Here is a 22,188-nt window from a genome sequence, read left to right as displayed (position 1 = left end):
CCTGAATGCACAGCGCTCTATCTTCAGAGCAACTGACTCTGCTCATTTATGAAGTTTTGGCCTGAGAAAGAAATAAATTGAGGAAATATATAAAAGGACTACTACAAGATGCTTTTTTGTTTTCAATGGCTATAGGCTTTGGAAGCAGCTCCCTCATTATGGCAAAGTTTTATTTAATTATCATGGATCTTTTTTTTCCCTTAAAGCATAAGGAATCGGTATGTTCTTCTTCAATTACCTAAAAGTAACACTAAGCCTACACAAAAAAACGATAATGAAGCAGCAGAGAAATGCTTTCTCTGAAGTGCTCAGACTTCATAACACTAGAAAAGGGTTGTGTTATCCATCTGATCTACAAGATTATGTAAATGTTTTATGTCTCCAAAATGAAGTGATAGATGGACAGACTAAACTGAAATCCCGGTGATCACTGCCTTCCACAAAGCAAAACTCTCTTCCCGGCATGGACTTCTGCACCCAGTGGGAATCTTCTTGGCCCATGAAGGACAACCTTCCTCTCTGCTCGACTACTAAAAAGGAAGAAAGAGAAAAACCCAACTTCCGTTCCACATGTAAAGCATCTATTGGCAAAATCACGATTCCATAACACCAACGGCATTTGATGATTTGCTTTTGCATTTTATAGCCATTTCCTTTGCCTTTGGTTTTCTACACCTCGTGGACACCGGAAAGGTTAAACTGCACCAACAAGATCACAGAATACTTTAAATAATAAACACTTTACTTTTATTCTTTCAACAAAATTGTGTATAAGTAACAAACACATCTTTGGTTTTATAATTTGGGCTTTTGCAGTTAGCCCTAATAATTCAGCTCTCCTTAACTATAAAGAGAGGGTTGTCATTTGTTTTTTCAACTAAAAGAGATACTTGCTATCATTACTACTACAAATTCATTTCACATTGAGTCTTAGTTTGCCAGAGTCTATGACTAAATATTTGTTCTTACTAATTTTTCTACTTGGGAAAAGACGTAAAGTGATAGTCTCTAGTGTTCCAGAAAGGTCTTTGCCCAGAGGGAATGCTCCATATGTCAGTTGTCTGTGTGTGGGAAGGATCATAGGTGTAGAATGTATAGAAGATGGGTTCGTCCTCTAACTCTCCTCTCTTTCATTTCACATCCTCCCTAGGGCCTTGAATCCTGCCCCAAAGACTATATCTCCTCCTCCTCCACCCATCCTTCCTGCCCTGTGTTTCTCTATCTCTCTTTCACAACAAACTTCTACCTCTACTGTGCTTACTTGTTGACTGATCAACCACAGAACTTATAATTTGGGGAAACAATCTTTAAACTGGGAATTCCCTAATTTCATTTATATTTTTATGTTCCTTAAAGATGACAACTAGTTGAATTGTGGTTAGTTGATTTTTTTCACTGTTTGTTAACATTTGAATTTAGCTTTAAGAAGTGTTTAATTTTAGTAACAAAACACAAATACTGGCCACATAGCAATGGAAGAATGTTCTTTTAGCTGCACAAGACCCATTGTATAAAAGCCAAAATTCTAATTTTGCAACCTGAGTTTGATAGGCAGCCGAATCGCTCTTCCTCTTAGTTTTGAGGATCTATCACGTTTGACTTTCATGTGCTCTGTATTACATACACACACCTTAGAAAAATGTTCACCAAGCATGTAGCCAAGTCAGAAACAAAAAAGTGTATCTCACAATGCTCAAAGTGTCTAAGATGTGATAAATCAGCTCAAAGTTCCAGAAGAAAACCTTAATTATTATCCTTCAGTACACCCAGAGAAGAACAAGCCACATTGCTGAGCCCGCCCTGTACCTTGGTAAACATGGGCTTCCCGTGCTGGGTGACCATGGCACACTGGTCGCAGTCCACCGTGATGGATGAGTTGTGGTATGACTCTTTTGAGTGTTTGAGAATGTAATACAGGTCGGTCACCCCTCCTTCAAACACAGTGCTAAAGTAACGAGGGATGAGGGTCCTGCCGATAGCTGGGAGAGAAACACAGAGAAACAAAAAGTTAATAAAAATATCCTGCTCCCACTGCTCCCACTGCTCCCACATGCCCCCCACCATCACCAGACCTCCAACTGGATACAAATCATCTCAAGAAACCATACCAGGAGGCAAATTTCTCTTTATAAACAGCCATGATTCTTCTGAGTTACAGTTAATAAAACAAAATCCCCAACTATTCAGGAAAACCTTTTACAGTCATCTGTCCAGATTTTGTGTCCACTGAACGTCAATAATGCAAGAGTTATGACTTTCAAAGCCAGCTCTGGTGGTCTAGTGGTTAAGATTGGGTGCTCTCACTGCCAACGCCTGGGTTCATCCCGGTCAGGAAACCACACCATCTGTCTGTCAGTTGTCGTACTGTGGTGGCTGCATGTTGCTGTGATGCTGAAAGCTATGCCGTCAATATTTCAAACACCAGTGGGGTCACCATGGTGGACAGGTTTCAGAAGAGCTTCCAGACTAAGACAAACTAGGGAAGGACCTGGTCACCTACTTCTGAACAAAACTGGCCATGAAATCCCTATGAATAGCTGCAGAGCACTGCGGTGTGATATAGTGCCAGAAGGTGAGGGGATGGGGCAAAATGACCAGGCAGGGATCCGCTCTGCTGCACACAGGGTTGCTGAGAGTTGAGATGGACCTGAGGGCGTTAATAGCAAAGTACTTTAAAAATAATGGAGACAAACACATTGACTACTTTGGACCTCACGCATATTCTCTAAGGGAACATATTTTCAAAAAATAAAACACATCCAGTCAACCTGGATTTTTCAATGGATTGTTTACAGGCTGGTTATCATATCATGTCTTATCAGTAGTGACAGTAGTCATAATGATATAAATGTTAATAATGTAGTGCTTTTTAGCATGTGAAGTATTTTGGCATTCTCTCCTTGGATCCTCTGAACAATCCCAAGAGTGTAGGGACTGAGACCCAAAAAAGGTTATTATGAAAAAAAGAGGTTATTAGGAATATTCCAAAGTCAGATAATTTGTGAATAGGTGATTGGGGTCTCTAACTTCAATTGTGCAAACACTGCAGCAGCACTTGCTCTTTCCAACACTATGGCTCAAACTGCTTAATGAATGGAAATCTTTCAAAAGTGACCGGTATCTGCATGTACAAAGAGAGCCACACCTATGTAAACGATGATTATTCTATCTGCTTCTGGAGCTGGATAAGATATCTTTCTAGAATGAAAGGCCCATTTTAAGAGAACTTGATGCCTTCCATTTGATCTAAATGGGTCTCTTTCATTCCATGTGTCCTGTCCTGCCCCATTGTAGTTGGAGCCATTGGTAAGTAGCTGGGTCTCTGATACATGACGCTTAGAAACAGCTAACAAGCCCTTGCTTTAGCAGAGATTTTAAATCCTCTTACACTGAAAATCCCAACTCATAATATCAGAAATTTTGCCTATGTGCAGATTTTGAAGCAAAGTACTAAAGCACTCTCAGGTTTTTAATAAATCTCTTACGTTCACTATATAATGCCTCCTGAAAGACAAAAATAATATTTAAGATAAATAAATTACCAAAGAGAGCTTTAGGAGGAAAGATCATACAACCCTCACTTGAATGTTTTAAAATATTTCATTTCATTTTAAAAGAATCAGTGTTAATCCATTCCGTATGGATCTATAGCTCTTTGGTACATGGATTTGGAAAAAAATGACTATGAAAAGAATACGCTGCCAAACTGTTTCCTGAAGCGACCTCTAAAGAGTCTCCATGTGGATGACTCTCTCTGAATAATTTATGTAGTTGTTATTGCCTCATATTTACTGCAGTAAAATCAACCAACAAGTGTGTTCAAAATATTCCAGGATCTTTGGCAATTCCATCTTAAATAATCCTTATATATACATTTTCTAAATACTGCCTCATCCCCAATAGAGCACGTTCATTGTCAAAATATAAAATTCAAATAAGAGTAACTTGAGTCCACCATATCCCTAAAAATATGCATGGCCTTTATTATGAAGAAAACTTTGTTAAAGCAAAAAACCTTACTGTACTTTGCTAAACAAAGTTAATTTAATACATTTCAAATATTCTAACTTAAAACTACCATAAAACAGCTCTAGGAATTTGACATTTTGGGATCTGTACCGTGGAGAATAAATAATACAAAGCATAAAAATGTAGACGTAGAGTGAAAATATTTCACTACAACATCCAAGGAATTGTCACATTAAAAAGGTTACTGCAAATAAACACCTCTGGATTAGCCACATTACAGTTTATTCATCACGAATCCTGCACAGTTTAATTCCTTTGTAGTAGTGTTTGCTATGTATTATCATCATTTTTCATTCATAGTACAAGAAAAGTTGAATGGGAAAAAAGTTCGAAATTTCTTAATTTTAAACCTAAAATTTTAATTACCTCTACAACTCCAGAAAATGTACAACCTACATAGTAAATACCCTTAGAGGGGAATGCTGCTTTGTTTCAGTGAATACTTTCTAGCACTCTCGGAAATGGTTGTTATGGATACCTGAGGTTTGTTTTCAGCCCTGTTTCCTTTGTGGGACTGGCCTTACAATTTTCCCCATTGTCCTGTTTGAACCATCACTCACAAAGCTCCATTATCCACTATGGTAGACTGCTACTCTGGTGGCCCCAATGAACCATGACAATGGTATTCACGTCCTTGTGTGTGTAGTCCCCTCTCCTCAAATCTAGGCTGGGCCTTGTGATCTTCTTTAATTGATAGAATGTGGCACAAATGACCTTGTGTCAGTTTTGAGCTAAACTTTAAGAAGGCCTGGAGGCTTCCATCTTGTGCTTGGGGGGAAGTCAGTTGCTATGTACAAAGGCCAACTACTCTAAGACTGACAGACGCCCAACCTAGCCATGTGGAGCAGTCACATGAAGGAGAACGGCATCTTCCAGCCAACAACGTCAGCTGAGCTTCCAGCCAAGGGCCGACACCAGCTCATGTGAATGAGGCCATCTTGGAAGTGAATCCTTGAGATCCAACTGAGCTGCCTTAAGCTGGTGTCGGATGAAGCAGAGATGAGCTGTCCCTCATATGCTTTGCCCAAATTGCAGAATCATGAGTAAATAAAAGAATTGTTTGTATTTTAAGCCAACAAATTTTGGAGCATTTTTAAATGTAGCAATGAATAAACATAACACCCTTTCAACCCCATAGGCTGCAAAGGTGGCAACTCAGAATCCTTCCCTGAAAGAAAGAGGTCAGTTTTGCCACTAAAAATGTGAATCATGGAACTATAGAAGCTCGCATCCAGAGGAAAGCAGATCAGAGAGATAGAGGGTCTTTGTGGACTGATTCGGGCCCTCGTCTTAGCTGGGACTGAAGCCACTTCCAGCCCTTGGAGGTCCCACTTACGTGAGATGCGCCTGCCCTTCCTCTTGTTTTTTTCCTTGCTTAAGTGAGTTTGTGTTAGCTTTCTGTCATTTGCAAACAGAGGAATCCTGATTAATGCTGTCCTCTTCCAGCCTGGCATGGGGCAGTGAAGACTGTCGCAACATAAAGAGGAAGCGATGAGAATGATCAACTGCAAGAGATATCTGAGTCCCTCTTTGGGCAACACACTGTGTTAGAAGCTGAAGGGGATAAAACGACGTGTCAGAGACCATATTAGTTTTCTATCACTGCTGTAACAAATTACTACAAACTTAGTGGCTTAAATTCTGTTTATTCGTTTACTATCTTATAGTTCCGACAATCTGACATGGGTCTTGCTGGGATAAAATCAAGGCATCAGTAGGGCTGTGTTCCTTTCTAGAGGCCCTAGGGAAGAATCAGTTTTCTTGTTTTTGCCAGCATCTACGGGCTGCCTGCATTCTTTGGCTGTGACCCCTTCCTCCATCTTCAAAGCCAGCAATGGTAGATGGAGTCTTCGTACAGCATCACTCTCATTTCCTCTTCTGCCTCCCTCTTCCGCTTTTAAGGACTCTGGTGACTGCACTGAATCCATCCAAATGATCTAGGATAATCTCCCATCTCAAGGTCCTTAATCAGATCTGCAAAGGTTTTGCAGCTGTAAGGTAACATATTCACAGATACGACGGACTAGGACTGGACATCTTTGGGGGGGCCATTATTCTGCCTGCCACAAAGACTGTCTTTGCCAAAGTGCTCCTGTTCTGCAAGAGAGTAGACTAAAAAATATAACAGACATACACACACACACACACTGTGGGCAATATCTAGGTAATATGCAGTGAATGCGACAAATAAACAGGAAAAAAATCACATACGCTTGAGGAAATCACTCTATAGCTCACTGATTTCTTCTATAAACATTCACTGAGCCCAGAGTAGGTGGAAAGCTTCTTGGTAGGTGCTGGAAACACAAAGATAGATTTTTGTCCTTGTCTTTCAAACTCATTTATAACAAGAGAGTTAACAAGTATCTAAGTGTCTATAACACAATGTGATAACAGATAAAGTGAAAAAATGGATTTGTGATTTTGAACTCTTTGCCAGTTTTCTCTCATGCTGAATTCAACGTACAATTTTATTATTTTTGAAGCTCCGAGAAGATTAAAATGTCCTTTTAATTTAGTAAATCGTGTAACCACACTGCACAGCCTAATATAAATGACTTGAAATCAGTGAACATTCAAATTTAGATTCAACGGCCCCCTTACTCATCAGCCACACCAATTCCGGATCTACTTAAATTTTATACTGCCACATTCATAAGCTACCCTTACACTTTACATTTATACTTTAATCCTTGGAGTTAAAAATAATTTAAATATCGATATACCTAAATCTACACTGTGCTCCCATGAAAAGGATTACAACTTTCAAACATTCTTGAAGACAGATTAAGATGATAGTAGAGTGTAAAAAAGATTCCATTTTTCTAACACATTTAGATCAAAGCTCCCAAAGTTGGGAAGGGGAAGTAAGGTGAGAAGATCTCGTGGGAAGATTTTCTGTGATGTTAGGTGAGTGGAATATAGCATATGTTATTTATCTATGTATTTGTGAAAGAGGAAAGGAAATCACAGATTAAATTATTGAGAAGACCAAAATGTGTATAAAGAATGTCTAATGTATAAATCAGGCCTACCTTGTAGGTAAACATGATTAGTCCAGAAATAGCTAAAAATGTATTCATAATTTGGATGTTGAGCTCTGAATTCTAGTTTCTTAGGAAGCTTCCTGTTGTCGTTCTGTTTTGTTACCAACCACTGACCCCTCCTCCCCAGAAGTTCTTGCAATTCAGCTGATGGAACTGTGGAGCCAGGATTGAGCCTCTGTCTTTTCTTGTAGGTGTTACTTGTAGATGTTAGGGTATCTACAGGATTTTTCTAGATCTTAGCTGATTCTTTTCCCTACTTAGAAACCAAATGGTATACGTTGGGAACTCTTAGTCATTGAGAAGATATTGACTACTGTGCACCTGTCTTTCAGGGCACTTCATTTCTATTAATAACTATGAAATGCTTTTCTTAAAATCTTAAGAATGTTTCTAGGTAATTCACATGAAAGAAATTGCAAGTAGAAAATAATCATATGGGAAAATGTTCAAACTAGTAATCAAATTAAATATTACAAATTAAAATAATAAAAAGATTAAAACATAAACTTGGTGAGGTTGTGGTAAAACAGGCATACTCGAATACTTTTAGGGAAATTGATGTAGCAATTACTCCTTATCTGGAGAATCTCTAATTCTCTAATAGTTTATTAAGTCTGATTCTAGCTCTTGGTAAAGATCCTTGCCAAATTGCAATTCTAATGTTTGGATCTTAAGTACTCTAAAGTTCTTCACGTCCTTTGAAAAATCATTGTCTAATGTTAAGACCTTTTGATTTTGGACCATCATTTACTATTCTAAGTACCTGTAATCTCTATTTCAAAGACAATTCACTTCAAAAATGAAACAGGTTGATAACCCTGGATTAAAATGTGGAATTAGAGGAAGGTTTGTAACTAACAATGTATAAGTACCACTCAACACTTGGCAATTATTTAACTAATGATTTTCCTCCTCATTGGAAAGAAAAAACCATAATCACACATTTGTGTTTTTAATTAGATGAAGTTAGTTATAATAAAATAATTGATTAGGTTTTTAAGAAATTTTTATAAACATGCTAACGAACAAATTGGTTGTCTAAATCTGTGTAGTTGTATATAGTTGTTCTAAAGCTACAGTCTTCAGAAATTCAAATGGAAATTCTACTGCTGATGTACATGATAACACAAAGATTCTTTAAACTTTAGACTGAACTGTATTCAGAAATCAATGAATGAATTATGCTAACGTAAATAGAGATACTCCTAGTAGTGAAATAAACACTACTGATGATTTCATTTATGGGTAAATAACCATTACAAATAGACAAAATAATGGAAATGAAACATGCTCAAACATTGATGGGGTGATATGGGTTCAAGGCAGATTCCTTTGTCTTGGTTAAGGGAAAGCAAGTCAAACAACTTGACTTTCATAAATAGGCATCATTTTCATTCTAACATACCTTTTACTTCTTTTCTCAACCAAAGCAATTTGACTTAAATATCTTCTCTCTGATGACCTCTCTTGCTGTACAAAGATTTGTTCATTTAATATACACTGATTAAGTACCTACTACAGGCCTGACATTGTTCTGGGTGCTGGAGATAAACAGCAGGCAAGCAGGGAGTCTGAGAACAAACTTGGTGGTGAGAGAAAGCAGGTTGGTTTAGTCTGGCCGGCCTGGAAGGCTGCAGAGGAGAGGTGATGTTGGAGCTGAGTCCTGATTGAATAGGATCACATGAAGATCTGGCAGTGGAGAGGTCTAGGACCAAGGACCAGCAAGGGCAGAAGCCCTAGGACAGGAATGAGTTTGGGGTGAATGAGCTTAGTATCAGAAAGAAGGCAGTCTGGTAGGAGTAGAGTCAAGGAGAGTGAGATATAGATGAGCTCAGAGAAAGAGTCAGGGCCAGATTATGTGGATCTTTCTAGGCCATGGCAAGTGCTTACATTTTATTCTTAGTGCAATAGGATAGCATGGGAAGCTTTGAGCCAATGATATGATCTGATGAAGCGACTCTATTCTTTAACGTAGCATCCATTGGTCAACAGGGTCCCAATATGCCACAAAAATTTCTGATCCTCCCAGAAATATTATAGGCATTTTTTCTTCCATTTTATATCTCCCAAATTTTTAATAATTTGACTAAGACTTCAGCCACACCATCTTGCACTAAGTGTTGGAGAAAAAGCAAGGACCCAGCTCTCAAAGAGCTTCTGATCCAGCAATTCTCAGAGCTATTGACTCATTAATTAAGGACAAGTGAGATGTGTGCCATGGCTCCATCTTGTTCTCCACTGCTTATCCATTGCCTGACACACAATGAGGACCCAGTATACATTTGCTGAAGGAGTCGATGCAATCCTTGAATGCATTTACACGTTCCAAGTTATAGGAACTTACACGGAAGCCTGCCAGGTTCCATCTCATTTAGTTCTACCAGTGTTTTGGCATGTTCAGATAATTTTGGATCCTGATTCTGTCAGCTACATCACAGAGTATTTCTCTCAGATGTGTGCCTTTCATGATGGGCAAAATTCCTTTATCCCTTTATCCAGGGTACTGACAATAACACTATGCAGGAGGTCTACAGCCATGGCTGGACCCCTTACCATGAATCATCACCCGTTGGATATGAAATTGAGATCCCTTACTGACTTCCAGAATAAAGCCACGCTCTACTTACTAATGGAAAGAGCAAGGTGTCAGAGAAAGACTGAAGCTAAAAGATGAATAGACATCAATCAGGGACACAGAGTCACGGGGAAGAGAGTTGTCCAGGCCATGGGAAGAGCACGTGTTAGGGAACATAGTGCATTTCTCACGGTTTGGGCAGGTGCCTTGACCAGATCGTATACATTTATACCTTAGACGATCTTGTCTGGTGAACTATTCCATTACGTAGAGTTCTCTTACTCTCTCTTTATGACAGTACAATATTTATTTTGATTATTGAAACTTTACGGTGTGGTTTACATCTGGTAGATTTATTTCTGGCCTCTGTATTATTTTATTATTTTTTTTGAAGAAGAAGATTAGCCCTGAGCTAACATCTGTCGCCAATCCTCCTCTTTTTGCTGAGGAAGACTGGCCCTGAGCTACCATCCGTGCCTATCTTCCTCTACTTTATATGTGGGACGCCTGCCACAGCATGGCTTGCCAAGCGGTGCCATGTCCACACCCGGGATCCGAACCGGTGAACCCCAGGCCGCTGAAGCAGACTGTGCAAACTTAGCCACTGTGCCACTGGGCCGGCCCCTCTGTATTATTTTTATTTCAACATTTTCATGACTATATTTATTCTTCAAGATGAATCTTAAGATAATTTTGTCAAATTCCAAAAAACATTGGAAGAAGGTTGACTTAAATTAAATTTTCTAAGAAAGAGTTGACATCTTTAAAATACACAACCTTCCCATACAGGACAATAAAATGTTTGTCCACTTGTTTGTCTTTATTTCTACCTCAAAATAATTCTGTAGTTTTTTATAGAGAGAGAAAGCTAACATTTCTTGTTAAGATAATTTTGGAGTATTTTAGTTATGCTGAATTGTTAATGTAATTTTTTAAATTATTATTTCTGTTTGGAACACAGACATTTAATTGAATGCTCTTATTAATTTTGATAGTTTTTTTTGGAATATGTTTTGAATTTTCTAAGTGAAAAAAATCCATCATTCCCAAATATTGAAAATTTTGTTCCCTTCTTTCCTTCCAATATATTTATATCGTTAATTTCGCGTCTTATTGCAATGGTTAGAATAGAATTTCCAGAAAAAAATATTAAACAATGAAGGCAGTGGTAGACGTTCTCTTTTTTTCCCCTGATTTTTTTAATGACTAAGGGAAGTACTGTATGTTGATCTGAGTTCAGATCATATTACTTATTATGAAAAGAAAATCAAATTATTCTTCTAATCCTTGTTTTCATGATTTTTTCTTTTTAATCCTAATGGATGTTTAATTTGATCAAATGCCTTCTCAGTTCCTCTTGAGTTGATTGTCTAATTTCTTTTAGAAAGCTATCTATTAATATATTTTCAATTATTGAATAATTTTTGTACTCAGTATAAACCTTACTGTCTTGTGCACACACATCAACACGCTTTTGTAAACATTTTTGCATAAATTCAACTTGTGAATTCATTCTTTCCTTTAATAAAGATCCATGAAGGCGGTGCTCTCCCTGAGGCACTAGCCTGGGTCCTAATTTAGAATGAGAAAGCCAGAAAAGACTTCAAGCTTAGTCCGGCGATTCCCAGTAACATTTTCTAATTCTAAAGGGTTTTTGAAGACCTTAAAATGTACCCCAAGCTAGTTCCATATCTCAAAAATACCGTTAAAAAAGAACATCTTTCGCATGTTTCTCTGATTTGAGTAGGAATGAACTCAACTCATGGTGATACTGATTAGTTCCTGATTAATGATTATGAATAGCACTTAACAGACGTAGAAAAAATATAATGCAAAATATTAATAATTATTTAATAAATGCAATTAGGTTATCTGTGATTGTATTCCAAACCCTTATTTTACAGCAGAAGAAGATGATGGCGAGCAAAGTAAAACCGCATAATTACTTGGAGCCAGGGTGGGATAAAGCAGAACTATTGTTCTTAATCAACCAGCATTGGTTTATTTCTAAGGCTGAATTTAATTTTTATTAATTTTTGAATTATATAAGTAATACATGTGCAAAAAATTAATACATTACTGTCGCAGAGACTCACTGTATGTTGACTAGATCTGAGTTCTTTCTCTAGGCATATAACTAGACCTCACTTCCTAAATACCTTCTCAGCTGAGTGCTGCCATGTGATGGAGCTGTAACCAATGTCCAACAGACAGTTCCATTATTTTCACTTTTTTCAACCAAGTAGATATCAAGAAGAAAAATTCTGCTTCCAGACATGATGAGTAAAATCACTCTATGTGAAAAAGGTACAGTCTTCCCTACCTCTGGCACCTGATACTGAAGACCCGGCAGAGGATTCCATGGGTGCCACCATGGTTGGAGGAGCCAGGCCATGGGAGGAACCTGGGTTCCTGAATTACCACTGGGAGGAGAGCTGTCACAGATTGGGAGAACCCATCTGGACTTTCCAGCACAGAATACCTTTCTATTGCGTTAAGCCACTGAAACACAGAGGTTCGTTTGTTTAAGCGGCTAGGGTTAACTAATATAATTACTAAGTAATATATTAGTATTAGTAACACATTGAATTAGTAAAATTATTACTAACGCAATTAACAAGTCTAAAGTTTTGCTGACCACCAGGTACCCAGCAATGCCAGTGCCCTCACCTCTCCCTAGGTCATCTTTGTTATCAGTATATGTAGCCTTCATTTTTTAAATTATACATTTATCTTTACCTATATGTCTCCATTGAAAATATATATTTTGTGTGAGTGCCTTTTGTTTTGTTTTTATGTAAAAGGTATCATATCTGTATGGAACTTATCTTTTTTCACTCAATGTATTTTTGAGCTCTAAGGCTAATTCACTGGCCTTAATCACTGCACCATATTCCACAGTACCACACTTTCACACGTTGTTTGGACATTCTCGTGTTGAGGGGCATACAAATTGCTTTTTAATTTTTTCCAACAGGGTAGCTACTGACAAAGGAAAAAAAATATATCTTATTTAACTAGGTACCAGTAAATGCTCTTCCAAGTGCAGTGACCAGTTCACTCCCTCACCAGCTCTGATAGTATGTGTTTACCCACAACTTCACCAGCACTGAATACCGTCAACTTTTACATTTTCTGCCATTTTGATCACAGAGTGTGTCCCTCACAAAGCAGCAGCCCTTAGGTACTCAAAGCTTCGTCTACACGTAGATGATGAAATTAAGTAATAAATTACAGGCAGCCAGCTCTTGTGGTTATTGCTCCAAGTGACTCATCTACATTTGACATTTTCAGATGGTCTGCAATTTTCTGGAGTTATTTTACCCAAACACCCGTTCACTTGGCTAAAGGAAAAAACTACTCCAGACTAGAAAAGTGAGAAATTCTCTTCCTTGATTTTTCAAAGGTGCCAACTTCAAGAATTCTTATGAAATTATTTCAGTATGATTTATTGAGGCTTCTCAAACTCAAACCCATGGGGACACCACAAGTCATTCAATTTTGTGTTTTAATATCAGCACAACTCAACTGGGTTAGAGAAGTGTTGCTAGAGAAACAGACATATGTGTGTGATTTCAAACTTAATCGAAACCAGGACTCAGCAAGCTTTAGCGATGCCAAAAGTAGTGAAAGAGATCACCTCCTCTCCGCAGAGAGGCAGATGTGGGTAAAACTGGGCCCTCCCCGAAAGCTGGATATTCATCAAGACGTTCCTTCTAAGGTGTTAAGTGGTCACTGAAACAGAAACTAATAGGACATGACCCTTTAAAGTGGATTTTGAAGTCAAAGGAAAGGTTTGTAGAATTAAAATAATAAACTGGCTGTCCCCACCACCCTTCTCTCAACTCCCTTTCAATCTCACTCACTTCCTTAGTGTTTCCACGGACTATTCCTCAAAACCTTTGCTCTCACAGCATCCTCTGCCTGAGGTGTCCTAACCCCACCTCTTCTTTTTCATCCCAAGTCTTAGGCATTCTCAAATCTCAGCTACAGTACCATCTGCTCTGGCTGAGCATCCTCCTTTGCCTTCGAGCTTTCCACTTCTCTCTTCTGTACTCAAAGTGATTATAAAATTACGTGCCTCAGGGGAAGTTCTGAATTCATATCCTAGCTGTGCCATTTGCTCACATTGTGACCTTGAACAAATGATTTACGCTCTTTAAGCCCCAGTTTCTTCATCTGTCAAATGGTGTAGTTACTAATTCAGTGGGCAGTAACAGGTATGAATAACATCATGAGTGTTAAGTGGTTGGCACAGAGCCTGACTCTGCTAAGCACTTCATGAATGTCGTTACTCCCACAGCACTCCATACATGCACAGACTACGCGATTTATCCCACTGTATTGCGATTGTCAATTTTATTGTCTTCCCTTCAGTGACTGTAGTTCCCTGAAGGCAGGGAACATTTCTTGATCATTTCAGTATCACAGCACATTCGTGATGTAAATAGGTACTTAAGGGATGTTTGGCAAATGGATGAATGCAGACTTGGCATGTCTATGCAGACAGTCTGCCAACCTCAGACTGGTTATGCATACGCGCGGGTTTCTAATGCAGAGGTAAAGCCACTCTCATAGTTCAGAGCTGAGGCAACAAAATCACAAGAAGAAAATAAGGTTTTAGGGCCCCTTAGCTGGAATTTTTGTACCTGAATGTTCTAGTCCAGATAATTAAGGATTAGAGACTAATCATTTTGAAAGATTCATCTTGGGCTTAAAGTTAATTTTGAGTTTTGCAAGTGAAAAAGTGTCCCATCTGAGACTATCAGGTTTGAAAGGGCTTCTGCCTTATTGTAACCGTGTGCACAATTCATAAACATCGCAACTCCAAACAACCACACAAAAGCACACTTCTTTAAAAAAAAAAAAAAGGAAAGAGAATATTTGCAGGCCAAGTCAGCATTCCAGGGGCACTTTACAGGGAAGTAAAAATCCTTGGAAATGAGAAGTAGTAAAAGGGGGTCAGCTTCACATTCCACAGAGTCCACTGGGGCTGTGCTTCTGACTCGTAGATTGTGTCTACAAGGAAAGGAACAAAGATTCTGACAGTGAATTAAATGTTGCATAGGCTTTCTGGCAGCAGGACTAACAGCTCAAATACACCCACTCAAGTTTGATAAAACTGCGTGGGGGTTCACTGCTGGAATCTGACATGCTATGTGCAGATTTTCAGAAAAACTTGAGGATTTAGGCAAGAGAAGGCAGCCTCTGGGCATTCTGTGGGCTCTAGAATGGGTGTGGTTTGCATGAGCCTTGGTACCTGGTTACCAGAGCTAGCACACACCTGTGACGGTCCTTGTGGGTCAAACAGCATCAGGAGCCCCCCTCACTTTCCTCCACTGTCGCATAGTCCCTCCCTTGGAGCTGCCTCATCTCCTTTCAGTGAGGGGACTGTGGCTCCATTCCCCAAAATCAAATGGCACATCTGGACTCCGGCTGCCCCACTGCCTCCAGGAGGAGCTGACCCTCTTAGTGGGAGATGAGGAGAGCCAGACATCTACTGGACCACAGGACCGGAAGCAGGACCACTGTGTCCAGATGGGCCTGGCTCTGGCATCTCTCTGGATCCCTCTTTCTCCTCTGCCACTATTAAGAACTGATAAGAAGGTCAGGGACCCTTGTGGCTTTGCTTCTCCTAGGCCTCACCAGGGCTGGCCTACTCCCAGGAATGCGTCATAGGGTCAAGATCATGGACCCGGCGATACCTTACCTCTGCCTCATAGCAGCTGTGTGACCTTGGGCAAGTTACTTAATCACTCTGGCCTCAGGTTTCTCGTCTCTCAAATGAGGATGAGAACAGTGCCAGCCTCATAGGGATATTGTGCAGAGCACATAAAATCACGCACGAAACGCTCCCACCTCCAGCTAAACTTTATTCCCACATCCTAATTAATTTTTCTTCATAACATTGATGACTACACCTATTATGTTATATTGTATATTATCTGCTCCTTCACAAGAATACAAGCTCCAAGAAGGGAGGAACTGTGTCTGTTTGCTCCTGGCTATATGCTCAGAAACGAGAGCAATGTGGAAAGTGTAGGAGGCACTTAATAAGTATTTATCGCACGGCTGAACTTTGCATTGCTGCATAATAAGACATTGATAATAGCTATTTTATTATTATTATTAGCTTGCTATAAGGGTGAAATAGCATATCTGGAAAATACCTGGGTATTGCTATGTGCTCAATACATAGTGAATAAAAGCTAGAAAGAGAGAAGAGCAGGAGGGGTGACGGAGGACAGGTGGAAGGAAGGAGAGAAGGGTAGACACGTTCCCAACCAGAAGTGCTGGGAAGAGAATCAACTTAATGTTTGGGGAGGCAGTGAGGAAGAGGGTGGTGAGTGTTAGGAGGGGGAGGAGATGGGCCAAGGCCACCGAAATCCTTGGCCAAGCATCCACACGTGAGGGAAGCTTGCGGGTCAGGGGGCCACGGCCACCAGGAGAAATCCTGTTCAGTTGGAGTGACTCGGTGCGCCATTGGAGCTGCTTGACTGCTGCATTTGGGATCTGAGGCATCTTCTGTGCCAGAGATGGTGCCTTTTGCTATTTCTCAGGGATACAAAATCAGGGATGCAGACCTTGGCTGCCTGCGCAAGAAAAAGGATGCCCAGACTTTTCTGTAAAGTGAGCTGATGCTGTTTTCCTCCTCTCTCTTACTTCCTAGGTGGTTAGAGAAGAGTCAGCCTCGGGGAAAGTAAGAAACGGGCTGTGAAATCAGACAAACAGGGCCGAACCCCACCTCTGCCACTCCAGGGAGCCCTGGTTTAGGACAGTGAGCAGGAAGGAATCCACTTATTCTTTTTATCTGCAACCCCCACTCCCATATCAATACACATGTATTATGTACCAAGTGGCTGGTCATATACTAGTTACATGGGGATAATACTACCTTCTTTCCAAATGACCTTGAGGATTAACTGAAATAGAAAAAGCACATTGAGTGTCTCGCCAAGCTCCGAGGGCACAACAGGGCTCAACAGGACCAGCTAGGGATGCACAGCTAGGGCCTTGCATACAGCAAGTACTCAATCACTGCTCACTGAAGGTGAGAACAAAGGCTGTAACACAGTCACCACAACAAGGATCACCCAAACCTTGTCTACATTCCACCATCCACACGGAAGAACAAGATAACTCAAAGCATTTTCATAAACAAACTTGCAAGATGGCTGCTGTGGGGGATTCAGGGAAACCAATGCGCGTTCCCACCCAGGCTTTCTCCCTTTCTAGCAAAGCCAGGACTAACTTAATCCACTAGTCTGCAGTTCCCAACCTGTTCAAGATTGCAGAGATTAAAAACAGCAGGGCAGGGTAACGTAGATACATTTCTCCTGCCTGTCTGTTATGATTTTCTCGAATCTTTAGAAACTCTGTGTATTCTTTTTGCAGCTTACATTTGAACGACTGCTAGCATGTACCTCACGACTTTAATAACATCTCTTCAAAATTCTTCCTCCCCACTCCCCTCTTTTTTCCTTTCCCTCAAGGCTTTTGTTATCAGAATTTCGCCCCTTCCTCAGAGGGAACATTTTAGCAGCACGGGTTTATGGCTACTGTAAAGAAGAAAGTTTGAAAGGCAAAGCCAGAGACGTGATCTCCAGCTTTATAACAAACTCCTGTCAAAACATAACAAACCACAGCCAGACATGAGCCGCAGTGACAGAATGCAAGACCATAAAGATGATGGAGATCAGACGGGACAGGCACTTTATAGAAACAAACACCTTCCTTGCAAACAGATAGAGCCAGCGTAACACCAAAAAACCCTTCCTGGGGAAAAAAAATGGTCAGAAGAAATAAGGACAAAAACATAAAATTCAAATGACAACCCAGCCCAAGGAGATAAACCCAAGGCAGACAAAGAATCCAATTTTACTAAATCAAGACGACATCTCCTCCTGACTTTAATTGACCTCAGTAAGCTGGATCCTGAACAAACATAAAATTAAGAAGTGGGCAGCATCCAGTGGAGGAGTGGACCATCAGGGTGTAGGCGTTTAAAGTTTCACTCTCTCAGGACATTCTTGGTTCTGTATAGGAAATGTGAAATCATTCATTCCACTGGTGGCAGCCATAGCACCTGGCACGAAGTCAGGAATTTGGTATACCTAAGTGTACCACATAGAAAGTTCCAGATCTGACGTCTAGATGCTGCTATATGTCCAAACATCAATTCAGCTTCTATAGTGTTGTCACTATTGGAAAGAAGTAAACACAAAAAGAGGAAGTGAAACATATGTATGCAGCTTTTTGGGATACCAAGGAAAACCTTGTCTTCCATTAAATTGGACGCGCTACAAATGGAGGAAGCACCATATTGTTCTCTGTCTGCTGGAGTCCCTTAGTTACTAAGGGTGGTATGTTTTGAAAAATCTCCCCATAGTTTCTCTGGCTTTCCTCTGCTGGGCGGCATTCTTTCTGATCCTTCTTCCTTCTTTCATTTTTTATGGACAACTGTTCCTCTTCTTTAGCCCCCAGATTGGGAATGACTTCCTCCAGCATGCTTTTTCTGATTTCTGCAGGCCAGGCTGGTTAGGTGTACCTCCTGCAAATTCCACTGACAACCTACACTTCTCTATTATAGTATTTATCACATTATAGTGGTTCTCAAACAGACTACACCAGGAGAGCATACTGAGACAAAGATTTTCAGGCTTCATTCCCAAAAGCATCTGTTTCAGTGGGGCTGGGATGAGGCCAGGGTCCGGAAGTTTTGACAAGTATCCCAGGTACTTTGGATGCAGGTAACCTCTAGAACTATTCAGAGACACTCTGCTTTACTTGAATTGTCCTATGTCCTTTTAGGATGTGGGTTCCACAAGAACAGACTCCAAATCTTCCTCGTTTCGCACTTATATCCATAGGACTTATCAGAGCATCCAGCACCCAACAACAGGCATCCCCCATATGTTTGTATCTGTATGTCTGTATATGTGTGAGTGTTTATATGTGTAAGTATATATGTTTGTATGTGTATACATGTATATGTGCACAAGTACACAAACACACATATAGTTATTGAGTGATGTGACTTGGAGTTGTGGTTGGTGTGTTACAGAGTTTGCTCTGCTCAACAAAGATGAGCACAACCAGGAATGGAGAGCTGGGGTGTGGCATCTCAGAGCCTCCACTTGTCATCACAGATTTCCTCCATGATGAGTTGCCAAGGGAATAGATGGGATTCTCAGAGAACAAAAACAAACGCAAAAACTTGCACTCACTGTTCGCTGAGTGGTGGCTAGGTCCCTGGGTAACTGGTGGCTGCCTCTAACCTGCCAGAAGCTCTGCGAGGCTCACCCAGCTGCTGACTCCAGGATGCAGACCCTGGTCAAGGGAACTCACACTACCAAGCAGGAGCCTCCCCTAGTGGCCCTTCTGCTGAGATGACAAATACTTCAATTTCAGACCACCGAGACTGCCATGGGACCATGTGGTGAGATGATTGTGGGAAACGGATCAGATAGGTGAACTTTCTTTTCTAACATTCCCAAGCTGTGATATTTCTGAGACTACCCACACTCCACTTAACAAGCTAAAACACAATTGAGTGCTGAGCTTTACCCAAGGTTCATTATAATGGGGACTTTGCATGATGAATTTCGTGGAGATGAGGGATTTGCAGCAATCCAAGGAGGTAATTCCCGGAGCCACCTGGTCATTGTGAGCATGCACGCATTGATAACCGAGGTGATCATTCGTGCAATTTCAGGCTGTGGAGATAGGAACAATATCTCGCCAGTGGATAATATCAGTTGTCAAGCATATGTTTTATAACCCCCAGAACTCCCTCTTGTTTTTGCAAGCTGCTGGTGGGTATCTTCGATTTTTTTTTTTCTGGCTGCATAAAACTTTGGAAAGGTTTTATTCTTTTTTTCCTTCCTTTACCAGAGAAATTAATAGTAGAGAAAATTTCAAAAGAAAAAAAATCAGGATAGCAGATAAAAATAACATGAAGGACATTTCATCAGCACTTTAAACACGATAGAAAGGATTTCATGCACATATTTTAACATCTGTAACCAAAGCAAGGAGGATCTTACCTATGTCAGATGCACTACCTTCTCTCTGAAGAATGCTCAGGATTGGGATGTAATTGTCTGCTACGTCTCTCTAGCCCCTGGTCATCCAAAAGTTCTCTAAGGGAAGGGTCCTTACCTATCTTGCTCACCTCTACATCTTGAACATCCAAAACAGTGCCTGGCACAGTTGCCAACTGATGACTGTGTTTGTTTATCACACTGGGTCTCTAACGAGTGGAAGACAGGGCTGACCACGCAGACTGGGATTAGGAGCCAAACCAGGCGGATATGATCCAGGAAAAAGGACGAGCCTATGCCGAAAGTGCGGGCGAGAGAAATCAGACCAGAAGGAAGTTCTGAGTTGGTAGAATTGAAAGACTCAATGAATCAGAAGGGGAAACCAAGAGCAGTTTGACAAACATGAAGAACACACACAGGCGGGGAAGAGGTGAGGAGAGTGTGCCAATTCAACAGAGAACTGGTATTGCTGGGAAGGTGTTTCCAGACTCTCGAGGATTCTTCCCTGTGGAGTCATCCCCATTAAGACGATACTCTTCACCTCTCTCTGCCTATTCATTCTCTCCACCTGGAAGAAGTGGGGAGGTGAGAAATCTCATCGGAGAGTTCAAAGTTGAGAAGGAGGAATTGGGCATGTGTGTCCCTGACCTTTCTTCTTCCTTTCCTTAGATACAGGCTCTGCTGGGAATGTGCTTACTGCTCAGTGTCTCCAGGGGCAGCTTTTGTCCTATAGGGGGAGCAAGCAACACTGGGGATTGGGTGGGTAAGTTTACTTGTTCTTGCATTTAATATGAGGAAAGCCATTTGTCTGTAGATATAAGCCATGTTCTCCAATAACGGTCTATACCAAAATTATAGCGTCTTTTACAGCTGCCAGCCCCTTTGTCTTATTTCTCAATCCATTCAAAACTTAAGGGTTAAAAAAGGTATCATTTATTGGAATCTAAATTCACCAACGAAAAGTTGGCAGTTATCAAACAGATTTCTATCTGATTCAATTTCACCAATGCTTTCACACATCGACCATGTTTACATAACCGTGTTGCATTTCAGAGGATTATAGCAGTGACCAAGACAAGATTTCAGGCCAGGGTACTTATGGAACATTCTAGACTCAAGACAGAGGAACACGTCTCTGATTTCATGACAACTGATTCAATGATGAAAGCCAACCGCCCAGTGTCTGTGTTTAGATATCCACACTCTTTAGTTAACGTGGGACTTCTGTAGCCCCAAATGCATCTTCTAACATGAACTCCTTGAAGGCAAGAACTCTGTCTTAGTCTTAGTCTTGGTCCCCGTGTCTAGAACAAGGCTTAGCATAAAGCATCATAATGGGATGGTTGGCTAGATTGATGGATGGATATTGGAAGATGTGTGTTGAGAAGATAAGAATCATCTCCACCTCAAGTGATCATAGTGGCAAGTTAGAGAGGCTTTGAGCACTCCTAACAATTATGCTTCTAAATAAATTATGTAAATTCTGAAAGATATCTTCAAAAATACTATAGTGGGGATTTTTCCTAGATTAAGAACCATATTTCAAAAGTACAAGTGGAGGTGCTTTGAAATAAAAACAGAGGTAGGTGGATAACAAATCTATACAAAGAAGCTCCTGCTTCTTTCTTTATGAGTCTTTCCTTTTGCTCATACAGCCAGGAAATAATCAGTGGAACAGTGAAACTTGCTTTTTGATAGGGAAAACTACTTTGATTTTCTAGATGAGTGGGTGAAGTACCTGTTGGAGAAACAACAGTGAATGCTTATTTAGACTCAGGGAAACCACAGAACGGGTTATATATTTCAAGGGGAACAAATAAAAACAAAAACTATGAATGTCTGGCACATCAGATGCATTCAGTAACCATTGGTTGAATGACATAAATGAACTCGACACATGCTTAAAAAAAGAAAGCCAGGATGGGAACAAATCACAACTTGCTGAGATGAGGCAGTGGTTCAAGTTAAGGGCAAGAGTTTAGTATGATTTTCCCTCCACACCCAAAGTCCCTGGAGTCTTCAGGAGGCCTTGAGAATTAAAGCCAAGATATCAAGAAGCACAACAGCTATTGGCTAACTTCACACGGCAGTTTTGAGTGAAAGCTTTAGAGTTCAGCTTTTACTCTGCACACAGAAGTTCTTAAAGGGTTTGAGCAAGGCAGGAGCAGATCTGGATTTAAATGTTTCACAGCTTTAAATTTCTATGATTTTTTTTTTTTATAACAGCCCAGTAGTGCTTAGTTTTCTCTGTTAATATGCATACCAAATCACTGAGGAACTAAGAAGGAATTTTATGGATCTGGTGTGGGGCGAACTCATGTGTTAATGGGGAAAGCATTCAAATTTCTAGGTGCAAAAGAGTCAATTGGTTAATTTTAGGGGCTCACTCAAAACCTCTACAAAAACAATGTCATAAAAAGGCTACTGTCCTAAGGTCTATGATCCTGTATAATGGTCTAAATTCTGATTAATTTATCACTCTATCAATGTCCAA

General features: G+C 40.3%; 1 protein-coding gene across 17 annotated transcripts in view; it reads right to left on the bottom strand.

Moving 5' to 3' along the window:
• The window catches only part of LDB2 (LIM domain binding 2), a 359,662-nt gene that overhangs the window by 77,294 nt on the left and 260,180 nt on the right, over positions 1 to 22,188 (bottom strand). For all 17 annotated transcript variants that reach the window (XR_011502307.1, XR_011502306.1, XM_014838791.3 and 14 more), the window contains exon 3: positions 1,807 to 1,979. Coding sequence is in view for 15 of the 17 variants with exons in the window: in XM_014838791.3 (XP_014694277.1) it covers positions 1,807 to 1,979 (173 nt within the window). In the remaining 2 variants the exon portion in view is untranslated. The remainder of the gene's footprint in view (positions 1 to 1,806; positions 1,980 to 22,188) is intronic.

The sequence above is a fragment of the Equus asinus genome, chromosome 3, assembly GCF_041296235.1.
Source record: "Equus asinus isolate D_3611 breed Donkey chromosome 3, EquAss-T2T_v2, whole genome shotgun sequence".
Taxonomy (NCBI): Eukaryota; Metazoa; Chordata; class Mammalia; order Perissodactyla; family Equidae; genus Equus; species Equus asinus.
The sequence above is the reverse complement of the archived record's forward strand: the minus strand, read 5'-3'. Positions and strand labels throughout refer to the sequence as shown.